The 14455-nt window shown below is 41.4% G+C and overlaps 1 protein-coding gene across 1 annotated transcript in view; it reads right to left on the minus strand.

Moving 5' to 3' along the window:
• The window catches only part of Setd3 (SET domain containing 3), a 275592-nt gene extending 261994 nt beyond the window's left edge, over window positions 1–13598 (minus strand). The window contains exons 1-2 of the mRNA XM_067155272.2: window positions 13326–13598; window positions 12763–12861 (exon numbers count right to left, since the gene is read on the minus strand). Of these exons, the coding sequence (XP_067011373.2) occupies window positions 12763–12861; window positions 13326–13467 (241 nt within the window). The 5' untranslated portion in view covers window positions 13468–13598. The remainder of the gene's footprint in view (window positions 1–12762; window positions 12862–13325) is intronic.
• Window positions 13599–14455: the final 857 nt, after the last annotated feature.

Below are 14455 nucleotides of genomic sequence, written 5' to 3' on the forward strand. Positions count from 1 at the left end.
TATCCCGTGGTGTTCCTCATATAGTGGGTACTAAGCATAGGCAAGCCAGAACCATGGTAGCTATCATCCCACGGTTCCGCTCATATGGTGGCACTAATCACAGGTACTGAAATAGCCGACTGAATGGTGCTCCTGTGTGCTACTAATCACAAACCTATTCGGTACCTAATATAGTGGTACTACGCGCAAGTAAAAGAGACCCGTGATATTCTCCGCATGGTGGTACTAATCACAAGTAGTTTCATGGTTGCAAAACAATCATCCTTTGGTTGCCCCTTACGACAAGCAGGGGATACCGTGGGTGTATTCTTCGCCTGAGTCCCCCACCCACAGGGGGTTGTGTGTTTGGTCCGCGAGAGGTATTTTATTTCCCTCAAGTCCGCTGGCAATCCAGTTAGGAGCCCCCTATCCGCCACCTGGGACGCGCCACGTGGGAGTATCACCTCTCCCCGTGCTACGCCAGCGTAGCAGGTTCATGGCACTTAGTTTGTCTATGCCCAGTGCCTTTCCTTTCTTCATGCTCGAGCACATTTTCAACCTCAAGCCATGTAATTGGTGGTTCAGTTGTGGTTCCTCGACTTGGCTCTCCTCTATTCGTTGTTTTCTGTATCTCCATTCAGTAACTTTTTGAAATAGATCTTGAGTTCCTGTTTAATTTCTCCCTCTTCTTGTGCCAGAGTTCCATCATCACGTTCTATTGCTTTTATGGTCTCTTGATCCCTTTGTTCGTTTTTCACTACTCTGTATAGCAATTTCATATTTACTCTACTGTCCTCTTCCAGTTTGTCTGCAATCTCATTCCATTTCTTCTCTTTTTCTTCCCTTACAATGTTCTTTACAGCAAGTTTCTTGTTTCTGTATACTCCTTGGAGTCTTTGTATTTCTCGTTCATTGCATTCTTGTCCCTGTTTTTCCTTGTCCAGTGCCTTCTTTCTTTCACTGCTGTTTTCACTCTATCGTTCCACCATGGTGTCTCCTTTTCTTCTTTTGATGGAACTTTTAACTCCACATAGGTTTGTGGCTTCTCCCACAAGGTGTCTTTGAAAGCTTTTCACTCTTCATTAACGTTGGTTAATCTGTTGAAATGCCTTTGCTGGCGGGACCTAGTGTTTACACTGCACTAAGTCTTCTGGTATGGGCTAGAGCAATTTTGTTACTTTCATTGATCTGTCTCTGTCTTATCCTTGGCTTTGACAAAATGAAAGTGACTGAGGTATGAGCGATGATAGTAATGCCATTCCTTACGCAGCCAGTCCCTGCTATGAATGGTGTGAAACTGTTGCTCACAGGGTCGGTTGGTGCATCCATTTCAGTGGGCTTGGCAGACTGATATGTAATAGCAACTTCTGGCTCGGTGAGGAAAGCAACGGGAAACTACCTCACTCCTCATTTCCCTAGTACGCCTCTTCAGTGATGCCTAGGCCATCTATGACAGCTCATGGCGGAACTGTTGAGAATCCAACCAGCCTTCGGGCTGATGACTAAACATACATACAATCTGTTGAATCCTTAGTTTATATTCCTCCTTTATTTGGACTTCTTGCAACTTCCAAGTCTTAACCCTTGGTTTTTTCATAATAATTTTCTGCGTTTCATTAGTCTTATGTTTGAAGTCTACTACCAGCAATCTGTGGTCACTGTCCATGCTTTCACTAGGGATAACCTTTACATCTGTGATGTACCTGCCACCATCTTTTTTCGTGATTACATAGTCAATCAGTGTTTCTATACTGGCCATCCCAACTGTACCTTGTTACAAGTCAAGTCAAAGATACCCGTCGCCCTTAATCTCGAAAACCATAGATCAGGGAGAGGGTATTGTTTATTGAAACAGTTTCATAATTTGTGATACATGCAGTATACAAAATTAGAAAGAGTAACCTGAAATAGCTATTGAAATTGTGTTAATAAATGGTACATTCAATGAATATTAATATAAACACAGATGATTAGAAATTGTACAGAGAAAGAATAACAATGTTGGAGTTGTGTTGATAGATGGTGTACCTTGTTACCCTGTGACTGTCTCTTCTTCATCAAATTTAGTCAAATCGATCTCCTCTAACCAATTCGATTCAGCATCTCTTCATTTGTGATTCGATCTATCCCTCTCACCTTCAGCATTCTTCTGTAACACCACATTCTAAAAGCTTCTATTCTCTTTCTTTCTGAGCTAGTCATCGTCCATCTTTCACTTGCATACAATGCCACGCTCCAGATGAAAGTCTTCAGAAACATCTTTCTAATTCCCATATCAATGTTTGAAGTGAGCAAACCTAATCTAATATTACCTGCATCACCTACCTTTGTTTGACTGCAATCCATTACTTTTGTTTTGGACTTATTTATTTTTATCTTGTACTCCTTACCAAAGACTTCGTCGATACCATTCAGCACCTTCGAGATCTTCTGCAGTCTCAGATAAAATAACAATATCACCGGCAAATCTCAAGATTTTGATTTCCTCTCCTTGGATTGTGATTCCCTTTCCAAATTCCTCTCTGATTTCCTTTCCTGCCTGTTCTATGTAAACAATGAAAAGGAGGAGGGGACAGACTGCAATCTTGCCTCACTCCTTTCTGGATTGTTGCTTCAATTTCAATGCCCTCGATTCTTATCACTGCAGACGGATTTTTATGCAGATTGTAGATAATTCTTTGTTCTCGGTATCTGATCCCAATCAACTTCAGAATCTTAAATAGCTTGGTCCAATCAACATTATCGAATGCTTTTCGAAGTCTACGAATGCCATGTACATGGGCTTATCCTTCTTAATTCGATCCTGATAAGATCATTACATAAAATCAGTTTCATGGTCCGTCTCGCACTTAAACAGATTCACAACTAAGTATTTTTTATTTTCCATCTTGTTGATACACTAAATTGCTTAAGGCAACTTAATGGTTAAAAGTGGTACATGTTTCGTATATTATCAACATCTTCAGCCACATAACACTGTTTATATGAAACATATGTTAATTTTAAGGACACTTCCTCTAAAACAAAGATACTTTATCAATATATGAATGTTTCATCTAAACAGTGTTATGTGGCTGAAGATGTTGAATATACGAAACATGTACCACTTTTAACCAATAAGTTGCCTTAAGCAATTTAGTGTACCGACAATGTGGAAAATAAAAAATACTTACTTGTGAACCTCCAAGATCAGACGTAAAGTCAGGACTGCTTCACGTGTTCCTACATTTCTTCTGATGCCAAATTGATCTTCTCCCAACTCAGCTTCAACCTGTCTTTTCATTCTTCTGTAAATAATGTGTGTTAAAATTTTTCGGGCATGAGATACTAAACTAATGGTTAGTAATTCCAATTTTGAGCACTACTGAATACAGAATGTGCTGCTGTCCCTTTTTAAAACTATTCTTACCTTTGTCGACCCCATACATCAAGGGTCATTTCTTGGACATAACCATAATTTGTTAACTATGGTGCTAATGGTCCAGGGCTACCACTGCCACACCAATGGTCACTCCCTGGACCTAACCATAACCCCTGCTCACAATAAATGGTCACTCCCTGGACTTAACCTTAACCCCTGTCCATACCAATGGTCACTCCGCAGAACCTAACCATAACCCCTGTCTACAGCCATGGTTACTCCCTGGACCTAACCATAACCCCTGTCCACACCAATGGACACTCCGCAGACCTAACCATAACACCTGTCCACACCAATGGTCACTCCGCAGAACCTAACCATAACCCCTGTCCTCAGCCATGGTCACTCCCTGGACCTAACCATAACCCCTGTCCACACCAGTGGACACTCCCTGGACCTAACCATAACCCCTGTCCACACCAGTGGACACTCCCCGGACCTAACCATAACCACTGTCCACACCAAAGTACCTCGGGGTAACGCTTGACCGAACCCTATCTTATAGAAAGCATCTTGAAAACCTCGGATCTAAGTTGAGATCACGTAATAATATTCTGTTTAAATTGTGTGGAACTTCATGGGGTGCTTCAGCGGACACATTACGACGTACTGCGCTTGGCCTCGTGTATTCTGCAGCTGAATACTACTCTTCAGTATGGCTTAACATTTGCCACGTGAAGAAAGTCGATGTACAACTTAACACCAGCATGCGTATCATCTCTGGTACTCTGAAGCCTACTGCAACGCACTGGCTGCCAGTCCTGTCCCACATTGCTCCACCAAGCCTGCGACGTTCAAGAGCCCTTGCTCAAGAATATAATAAGATCATGTCCAATCCAACTCTACCTATCCATAGAGATGTTGCAGATCTCTGGAGACAAAGGCTGAAATCCCGTAAGCCACTGATGAAAACAGCTAAGAATCTAATGGATGCTGGTTTCAATTTAAAAGAGGAATGGAAAGAGCAATGGATTCGTACAGCTCCGGAGTGGCCAAGCCTCTTTAATCCAAACCACGCCCCAGCTGGTTTCAGCTTGCCAAGAAGAACGTGGGCATCACTAAACAGGTTCCGCACAAATTGTGGAAGATCTGCATTCTCTCTTCACCAGTGGGGCTTCAGGGACTCTCCAGCGTGTGATTGTGGTGCTTTAGTCCAGACCATGCATCATATAATGGACGAATGCCCTCTGCGTGCTTATGGTGGAGACCGAAAAGACTTTGCTGATGTCTCAATATCCCTAGTGCAGTGGATAAACAATTTAGATATTCATGTGTAATTGTTCCCTACTTACCTTGTATTCTTTGCAGGTTTTTCTTTTGTATAATTATATACTTGTCCATTCTGTAAATTCCATACGCTTAATAATAATAACCAATGGACACTCCCCGGACCTAACCATAACCCCTGTCCACACCAGTGGTCACTCCCTGTACCTAACCATAACCCCTGTCCACACCAATGGTCACTCCCTGTACCTAACCATAACCCCTGTCCTCAGTCATGCTCACTCCCTGGACCTAACCATAACCCCTGTCCAAACCAGTGGACACTCCCCGGACCTAACCATAACCCCTGTCCACACCAGTAGTCACTCCCTGTACCTAACCATAACCCCTGTCCACACCAATGGACACTCCCTGGACCTAACCATAACCACTGTCCACACCATTGGACACTCCCTGGACCTAACCATAACCCCTGTCCACACCAATGGACACTCCCTGTACCTAACCATAACCCCTGTCCACACCAATGGACACTCCCTGGACCTAACCATAACCCCTGTCCACACCAATGGACATTCCCCGGACCTAACCATAACCCCTGTCCACACCAATGGACACTCCCCGGACCTAACCATAACCCCTGTCCACACCAATGGACACTCCCTGTACCTAACCATAACCCCTGTCCACACCAATGGACACTCCCCGGACCTAACCATAACCCCTGTCCACACCAATGGACACTCCCTGTACCTAACCATAACCCCTGTCCACACCAATGGACATTCCCCGGACCCAACCATAACCCCTGTCCACACCAATGGACATTCCCCGGACCTAACCATAACCCCTGTCCACACCAATGGACACTCCCTGTACCTAACCATAACCTCTGTCCACACCAATGGACACTCCCTGTACCTAACCATAACCTCTGTCCACACCAATAGTTACTCCCCAGACCTAACCATAACCCGTCCACACCAATGGTCACTCCCCAGACCTAACCATCATCTCTGTCCACACCATTGGTCACTCCCCAGATCTAACCATAACCTCTGTCCACACCAATGGTTACTCCCCAGACCTAACCATAACCCCTGTCCACACCAATCGACACTCCCCAGATCTAACCACAACCTCTGTCCACACCAATGGACACTCCCCAGACCTAACCACAACCCCTGTCCACACCAATGGACACTCCCCAGACCCAACTATAACCCCTGTCCACACCAATGGACACTCCCCAGACCTAACCATAACCTCTGTCCACACCAATGGTTACTCCCCAGACCTAACCATAACCCGTCCACACCAATCGTCACTCCCCAGACCTAACCATCATCTCTGTCCACACCAATGGTTACTCCCCAGACCTAACCATAACCCGTCCACACCAATGGTCACTCCCCAGACCTAACCATCATCTCTGTCCACACCATTGGTCACTCCCCAGATCTAACCATAACCTCTGTCCACACCAATGGTTACTCCCCAGACCTAACCATAACCCCTGTCCACACCAATCGACACTCCCCAGAGCTAACCATAACCCCTGTCTACACCACTGGTCACTCCCCGGACCTAACCATCATCTCTGTCCACACCATCGATCACTCCCTGGACCTAACCATCATCTCTGTCCACACCAATGGACACCCCCAGACCTAACCATAACCCCTGTCCACACCAATGGACACTCCCCAGCCCTAACCACAACCCCTGTCCACACCAATGGACACTCCCCAGACCTAACCATAACCCCTGTCTACACCAACGCTCACTCCCTGGACCTAACCATAACCCTTACCCACACCAATGGCCACTCCCTGGACCTAACCATCATCTCTCTCCACACCATTGGTCACTCCCCAGATCTAACCATAACCCCTGTCCACACCATTGGACACTCCCCAGACCTAACCATAACCCCTGTCCACATCAATTGTTACTCCCCAGACCTAACCATAACCCCTGTCCACACCATTGGTCACTCCCCAGATCTAACCATAACCCCTGTCCACACCAATGGTCACTCCCCGGACCTAACCATCATCTCTGTCCACAACAATGGACACCCCCAGACCTAACCATAACCCCTGTCCACACCAATGGTCACTCCCCGGACCTAACCATCATCTCTGTCCACACCACCGGTCACTCCCAGATCTAACCATAACCACTGCCCACACCAATGGACACTATGGACCTCACCATAACCCCTGTCCACACCAATGGACACTCTAGGGACCTAACCATAACACCTGTCCACACCAATGGACACTCCCTGGACCTAACCATAATCTCTGTACATACCAATGGTCACTCCCTTGACCTAACCATAACCCCTGTCCACACCAATGGACACTTCTCAGATCTAATTACTCACAGTATTGGTCCAGGGCTAGCCATAATTTGTTAATGACTTGGCTAAGGCTAGCCAAAATTTCTTAATTACATGCTGAATTGGTCCAGGGCTAACAAATGCTGAAAAATTATTGAATACACACATCTAAACAAAGTGTAATGTGTATAAAAATACAATGGTGCAAAATGTTTCATCCCCTTAATGGAGAGGTCAGCAGCACTGTTGTTCCAATGAGAGCACTATTTGTTCCCTCACCTAATACTTAAGCACACATTTAAACTTTCAAATTTTTAAAATCATTGAAATCAGTTATTTTTATGCAGCAACCTTTGCACACAGCCACATCTAAACAAATTATTGATTATCAGAGCAACTAATACTTTACTCATTGGCATAGCAACAAATCAATTAAATAACGTACCCACACAACTTTCCTCCCAGTCAGTTGCCAGTAGTGACAAGGAACCCAGTACGTCCATAGCGACAAATCAACATCGAACAGTGGTATCTCCACAGGTGAGAGTTTGGTAATGATTTACCCATACCACTCCCCTACAAGCACTTTATGCCAACTTTAATATATTTCATTTTTCCAAATAATGCGTTACATGCTGGGGGCTCCATCATAGGACTTTACCACAACCACAAGATTTTGCTATTTTAAAGTTCTATCAAGAAAATATACCAAGAGATAAAAAATCATGCTATTGGAGAAGATATTTGTTGCGCTAAGAAATTATTGTAGTATTCAGGCTGATATTATGAATTTAACATTTAAACTTTAATGGCTATAATATCCTGAATGAATTTGTTAATTATTATTATTATTATTATTACTATTATTAATGAAGAGCGTACAATACACAAAGGAATTAAAACACGTTAAGAAGTAATCTAACAAGAGCAGTTCTTCTCATCACTCATTGTTATCATTCCGTACAAAACTTGTTCAACGACGTCTCTATCTCTTGACACTGCAGGCTAAGGGCTCTATTCAGGATCAGAATTCAGGACAGGTGTCTGCGCGAAATCGGTACGAGTCACTCCAGGTAGAACAACAGAGGGAAGATGAGGGACAGGGAACTGTTGCTGAGATGTGTGGAAGTAGGAGGAAGGGAAAAGGTAGGAAAGGGAAATGTAGAGTAGAGGATAGGAAAAGACAGGTGGAACAGGGTCATGCGAAGGAGAAAAGGGAGCAGGAAGTAGCTTCTGCAGCAGTGAGAGAAGATAGGGCTGACCAGGAGGAGAGGGGATCAAATGAGGTGGGTAGGGTTGAGGCTCTGGTCATGGGGGATTACATTGTTAGACACGTGGGGAAAGTGTGTGGAGGAAAGGGAACCAGGGTAGACTGCTATCCAGGAGGCAGATGTTGAGGAAAGTAGAAGAGGGAAAGGAGAGGGCGGTAGTGTTTCACGTTGGTACCAACAACGTAACGCAAGCTGATATAAGTACCAACATAGTTGGAGATGTGTGGGATCTGGTAAATGCAGCACGGGTGAAGTTTAAGATTTCAGAGATTGTTATCAATGGAATACTGTGTAGGAGGGATACTGACTGGAAGGTGATTGGGGATTTAAATGTGACTATGAAGTGGGTATGTGGGAAACTGGGAGTGAAATTTCTAGATCCTAATGGGTGGGTATGCCTTTGCTGGCAGGACGTAGTATTTACAGTTCACTATGTCTTCTGGTATAGGCCAGAGCAATTTTGTTACTTTCATAGATCTGTCTCTGTCTTATCCTTGGCTTTGACAATATGAAAGTGACTGAGGTATGAGCGATGCTAGTAATGCCAATCCTTATGCAGAAAGTCCATGCTATGAATGGTGTGAAAATGTTGCTCATAGGGTCGGTTAGTGTATGCATTTCAGTGGGCTTGGCAGACTGATATGTAATAGCAACTCTGGCTCGGTGAGGAAAGCAACGGGGAAACTGCCTCACTCCTCATTTCTCTAGTACACCTCTTCAGTGATGCCTAGGCCATCTATGACAGCTGATGGCAGAGCTGTTGAGGATCACACCAGTGGCATCGCTGACGGACTGAATATACATAAAATGGGTGGGTAGGAGATAGGGATCTGCGCTCAGACGGCCTTCACTTAAACCGCAATGGTACATATAGGCCTAAGTTAGGAAATATGTTTAGAAGGGTAATAGGGAGGTACATTCAGGGAAACGGGGTGGCCTAGGGAGCGGCAATAAGGGACCTGGAAAACAAGTAAAGATGACATAAAATTGTTAGTGCTCAACTGTAGAAGTATTGTAAAGAAAGAAATAGAATTAAGTAATTTAATAGATTTACCAGATATTGTAATAGGAGTTGAATCATGCCTGAGAAATGATATAATGGATGCACAAAGTTTTTCATGGAACTGGAGTGTGTATCGTAGAGATAGAATAGGAATGGTGGGAGGATTACAAGTAATACCGGTAACTCTCATTGTAGACCGTATTGGACATCAGAATATGAACATTTAAACAAGAATAATAATTAACACCACCTTTCCAATACTTATCTTTCCTTATATTTAGGAAATACGACTGTTAAGCGAAACATGTCCCATCTTACAACGCCTGTTGTAATGTGTATTTCCTAAATGTAAGGAAAGATAAGTATTGGAAAGGTTGTGTTAATTATTATTCTTGTTTAAATGTTCATATGGTGGGAGGAGGAATACTCATTCTGCTGAATTTGTAAACTACGAAAAAGTTAAAGATGAGACACATGAAATTCCAGGTGTAAGGCTCATCTCTAAAGATAATAGACCGGGAAAAGGTAGCACTGACACGGATTCAGAATTATTTGATAACATAATCAGCTATGTAGGAAATGACATGGAAAGAAATGTGATTGTAGCTGGAGATCTGAAATTACGAGATGTCAATTGGGAAGGAACTGCGAACGACAGGAAGCATGACCAACAAATGGCAAATAAGTTAATATGGGAAGGACAGCTGATTCAGAAAGTGATGGAACCAACCAGAGAGAAAAATATCCTGGACGTCATGCTGATAAAACCAGATGAGCTCTATAGAGAAACTGAAGTAATATATGGTATTAGTGATCATGAAGCTGTTTTTGTCGCAGTTAAAAATAAATGTGATAGAAAGGAAGGTCTTAAAAGTAGGACTATTAGGCAGTACCATATGGCTGATAAAGCAGGCATGAGGCAGTTTCTAAAAAGTAACTATGATCGGTGGAAAACTGTAAATAAATATGTAAACAGACTCTGGGATGGGTTTAAAGAAATTGTTGAGGAATGTGAAAACAGATTTGTACCTTTAAGGGTGGTAAGGAATGGTAAAGACCCACCTTATTATAATAGAGAAATAAAGAGACTAAGAAGGAGGTGCAGACTGGAAAGAAATAGAGTTAGAAATGGCTGAGGAAGTAAGGAGAAATTGAAGGAACTTACTAGAAAATTGAATCTAGCAAAGAAGGCAGCTAAGGATAACATGATGGCAAGCATAATTGGCAGTCATACAAATTTTAGTGAAAAATGGAAGGGTGTGTTTAGGTATTTTAAGGCAGAAACAGGTTCCAAGAAGGACATTCCAGAAATAATTAATGAACAAGGGGAGTGTATATGTGAGGATCTTCAAAAGGCAAAAGTATTCAGTCAGCAGTATGTAAAGATTGTTGGTTTCAAGGATAATGTCGAGATAGAGGAGGAGACTAAGGCCAAAGAAGTATTAAAATTTACCTATGATAACAATGACATTTAGGCTACAATAAGATACAAAAGTTGAAAACTAGAAAAGCAGGTGGAATTGATAAGATTTCTGGGGATATACTAAAGACAATGGGTTGGGATATAGTACCATATCTGAAGTACTTATTTGATTATTGTTTGGTCGGAGGAGCTATACCAGATGAATGGAGAGTTGCTATAGTAGCCCCTGTGTATAAAGGAAAGGGTGATTGACATAAAGCTGAAAATTACAAGCCAGTCAGTTTGACATGCATTGTATGTAAGCTTTCTGATTATATTAGACATGTTTGTGAAATTAATAACTGGTTCGATAGAAGGCAGTTCGGTTTTAGAAAAGGTTATTCCACTGAAGCTCTACTTGTAGGATTCCAGCAAAATATAGCAGATATCTTGGATTCAGGAAGTCAAATGGACTGTATCGCGATTGACCTGTCTAAAGCATTTGATAGGGTGGATCATGGGAGACTACTGGCAAAAATGAGTGCAATTGGACTAGACAAAAGAGTGAGTGAATGGGTTGCTATATTTCTAGAAAAAGATCTCAAGAGAATTAGAGTAGGTGAAGCTTTATCTGACCCTGTAATAATTAAGAGGGAAATTCCTCAAGGCTGTATTATTGGACCTTTATTTTTTCTTATATATATAAATGATATGAGTAAAGAAGTGGAATCAGAGGTAAGGCTTTTTGCGGATGATGTTATTCTCTAGAGAGTAATAAATAATTTACAAGATTGTGAGCAACTGTAACGTGACCTCGATAATGTTGTGAGATGGACAGTAGGCAATGGTATGTCGATAAACAGGGTTAAAAGTCAGGTTGTTTCACAAAGAGGTAAAGTCCTCTCAGTTTTAATTACTGCGTTGATGGGGTGAAAGTTACTTTTGGGGATCATTGTAAGTATTTAGGTGTTAATATAAGAAAAGATCTTGATAGTGGTAATCACATAAATGGGATTGTGAATAAAGGGTACAGATCTCTGCACATGGTTATGAGGGTGTTTAGGCGTTGTAGTAAGGATGTAAAGGAGAGGGCATGTAAGTCTCTGGTAAGACCCCCAACTGGAGTATGGTTCCAGTGTATGGGACCCTCACCAGGATTACCTGATTCAAGAACTGGAAAAAATCCAAAGAAAAGCAGCTCGATTTGTTCTGGGTGATTTCCGACAAAAGAGTAGGGTAGGGTTACAAAAATGTTGCGAAGTTTGGGCTGGGAAGAATTGGGAGAAAGAAGAAGAACTGCTCGACTAAGTGGTATATTACAAGTCATCACTCTCATTTTTGGTCTGTATTGGAAACAGCAATCTCACTTAGTTTACAAAAGGTGTAGGCCTACATTTATTGTTCAACCTTGTATTGAATAGGTTGAACAATAAATGTATACCTTTTGTAAACTAAGTGAGATAAGTGGTATGTGCCGAGCTGTCAGCGGAGAGATGGCGTGGGATGACATTAGTAGACGAATAAGTTTGAGTGGCATTTATAAAAGTAGGAAAGATCACAATATGAAGATAAAGTTGGAATTCAAGAGGACAGACGGGGGCAAATATTCATTTATAGGAAGGGGAGTTAGGGATTGGAATAACTTACCAAGGGAGTTGTGATATAAATTTCCAATTTCTTGGAAATTATTTAGGAAAAGGCTACGAAAACAACAGATAGGGAATCTGCCACCTGGGCGACTTCCCTAAATGCAGATCAGTATTGACTGATTGATTGTATCACGTAATAATGATCAGATGGCTTCCCGCATAAGACACATATGCATTACTTATTTGGCAAGTGGCTCCTCTTCACACAGGCTTTTCATTTCAAGATTTGTGGTGCAGAGAAGAAATTTAACCACACATCAACAAATTTACTAACCAGTGTTAAATGAAACAAGACTTAAATGCAATAGTGTTGTATCTCAGCAGTGCTACATAAAGCCGTACATGAAATGGGGAAAGTTCTGAAGTCATACCCATGTTATCAGTTCTGTCAATAAACAAACTTCCACTTAGTTTATTTCATGATGTAGGCTTAGCATGTATTTAAAGTAAAGTAAATGCTTACCGGATTCTGCTTGGATGACTTTCTCTAGCAGTTTCTGGATCTCCAGATATGTCTCCCATTCTTTACTTACATTGGGAGAAGACACAATGTTTGTACTGGCTGTAGGAAAATAAAAAATGATTATCCAATTAAGCTTCTCGATGACTTCATATTGTTACAAAACAATGTAACTGACAGTTCTCACAACATTATGAAGTTTAAACTAACACTTTTAAAAGTAAAACCCTCAATCCCAGTAAACTAAATAGCAAATGTGATAACTAAGGACAAATTTCTGATGTTCCATTGTTACAGGATTTTGACAAGAGGTGAAAAAAGAAATCATCAGTGGAGCACTGATTTATTGATTTTTCTTGTTATTGAAACAGGTAGAAGATTCTTCTAATTATTAATCATATTTTCATTTCATAGTGCATCTTGTTTACTCAACCAAAACAGTACACTATAACAAAATGCAAAACTACAAATCTTTCACGCACATGGCCTAAAAATAAAAATATCACAGAAAACCCATCTAATCTAAATAGCCGACAATGCAATGCATTCAACCAATTCAATTTCACCTTTTAAAAGTTTCTCGACGATCTGATTCACTTCATTTCTTTTCTGGCGAGACAATTTACGAGGGGTGCTATTTTGCAAATTACTGTCTTTAACTGGTAGTTTCCCTCTTCCGCAAACTTTACCATGGTTCTTTTTTCCCATTCTACGGATAAAACACCTATAAAGAGCATACTATAAAACTATATCATCAATACACTAAAAATTTCACTAGCTTTAATAAAAATTAAGCAATAAACTGCCATAAGTCGGACTTAGCCCGACCCACAGACACAGAGCCCGAACCGAGTGACCGAGTTATAAACAATCGATCCCAATTACGTGCGTTCGACTATCGTTTGAACTACGAGCATATTACGGCAGAGACTGTATTTGCTACAAGCAAGACCGACTACAATATATTATCCGCGCACTTTTTAGTGATAGATTTTTGTACTCGTTGGAGAAGTAAGAAGGGTTCCGTCAATACTGCCAACTGAATGGAAATGAAATCTGAATTGAATCGATAATATGATCGATCGATATGAATTTTATAAACCTTTATTATTTTAAGCAAACAACTGTGTCACAAACACAATATTTAATACTATATAACATTTCTCGATGCGAAACTTGTTTCTAGCATGAATTCTATGGTTTGGCTTTGCTGTGTAAACAACAACAGTACGAGTACTTAAAGTGTACGCCCGATGGCGCACAGCGATGATAAGCGATTCTTAGTTTGTGTTTCAAAGGTTGCCAATACGAATCTCGAAGATAACCAAAGTCGACCGCTTCAGCACTAGGGTGTATATCTATCACTAAAAAGTGCGCGGATAATTTATATATATATATATATATTGTAGTCGGTCTTGCTACAAGACCATCCGAAGACTATCGATAATAGCTAAAATGGCGCCGCGTTCAGTTTGTTCAAATGTAAACATGAGGCTATGCTTAGTATCAGTTTAGTTCTTTCTATTTGTTTGGTTTCATTAGGAAACGTTAGTATAGTGATATATTTATTGAAATTTGGTTTTAAAACTAGTATGACATTCGTATTGTGTGCTTGGATGAAATTCATATTAAAGCCGATGCACTCGATAAATATCAAGTGTGATGATTTCGTAGTTACAAATAATTCATTATGGTG

This window comes from Anabrus simplex, chromosome 11, assembly GCF_040414725.1.
Source record: "Anabrus simplex isolate iqAnaSimp1 chromosome 11, ASM4041472v1, whole genome shotgun sequence".
Lineage (NCBI taxonomy): Eukaryota > Metazoa > Arthropoda > Insecta > Orthoptera > Tettigoniidae > Anabrus > Anabrus simplex.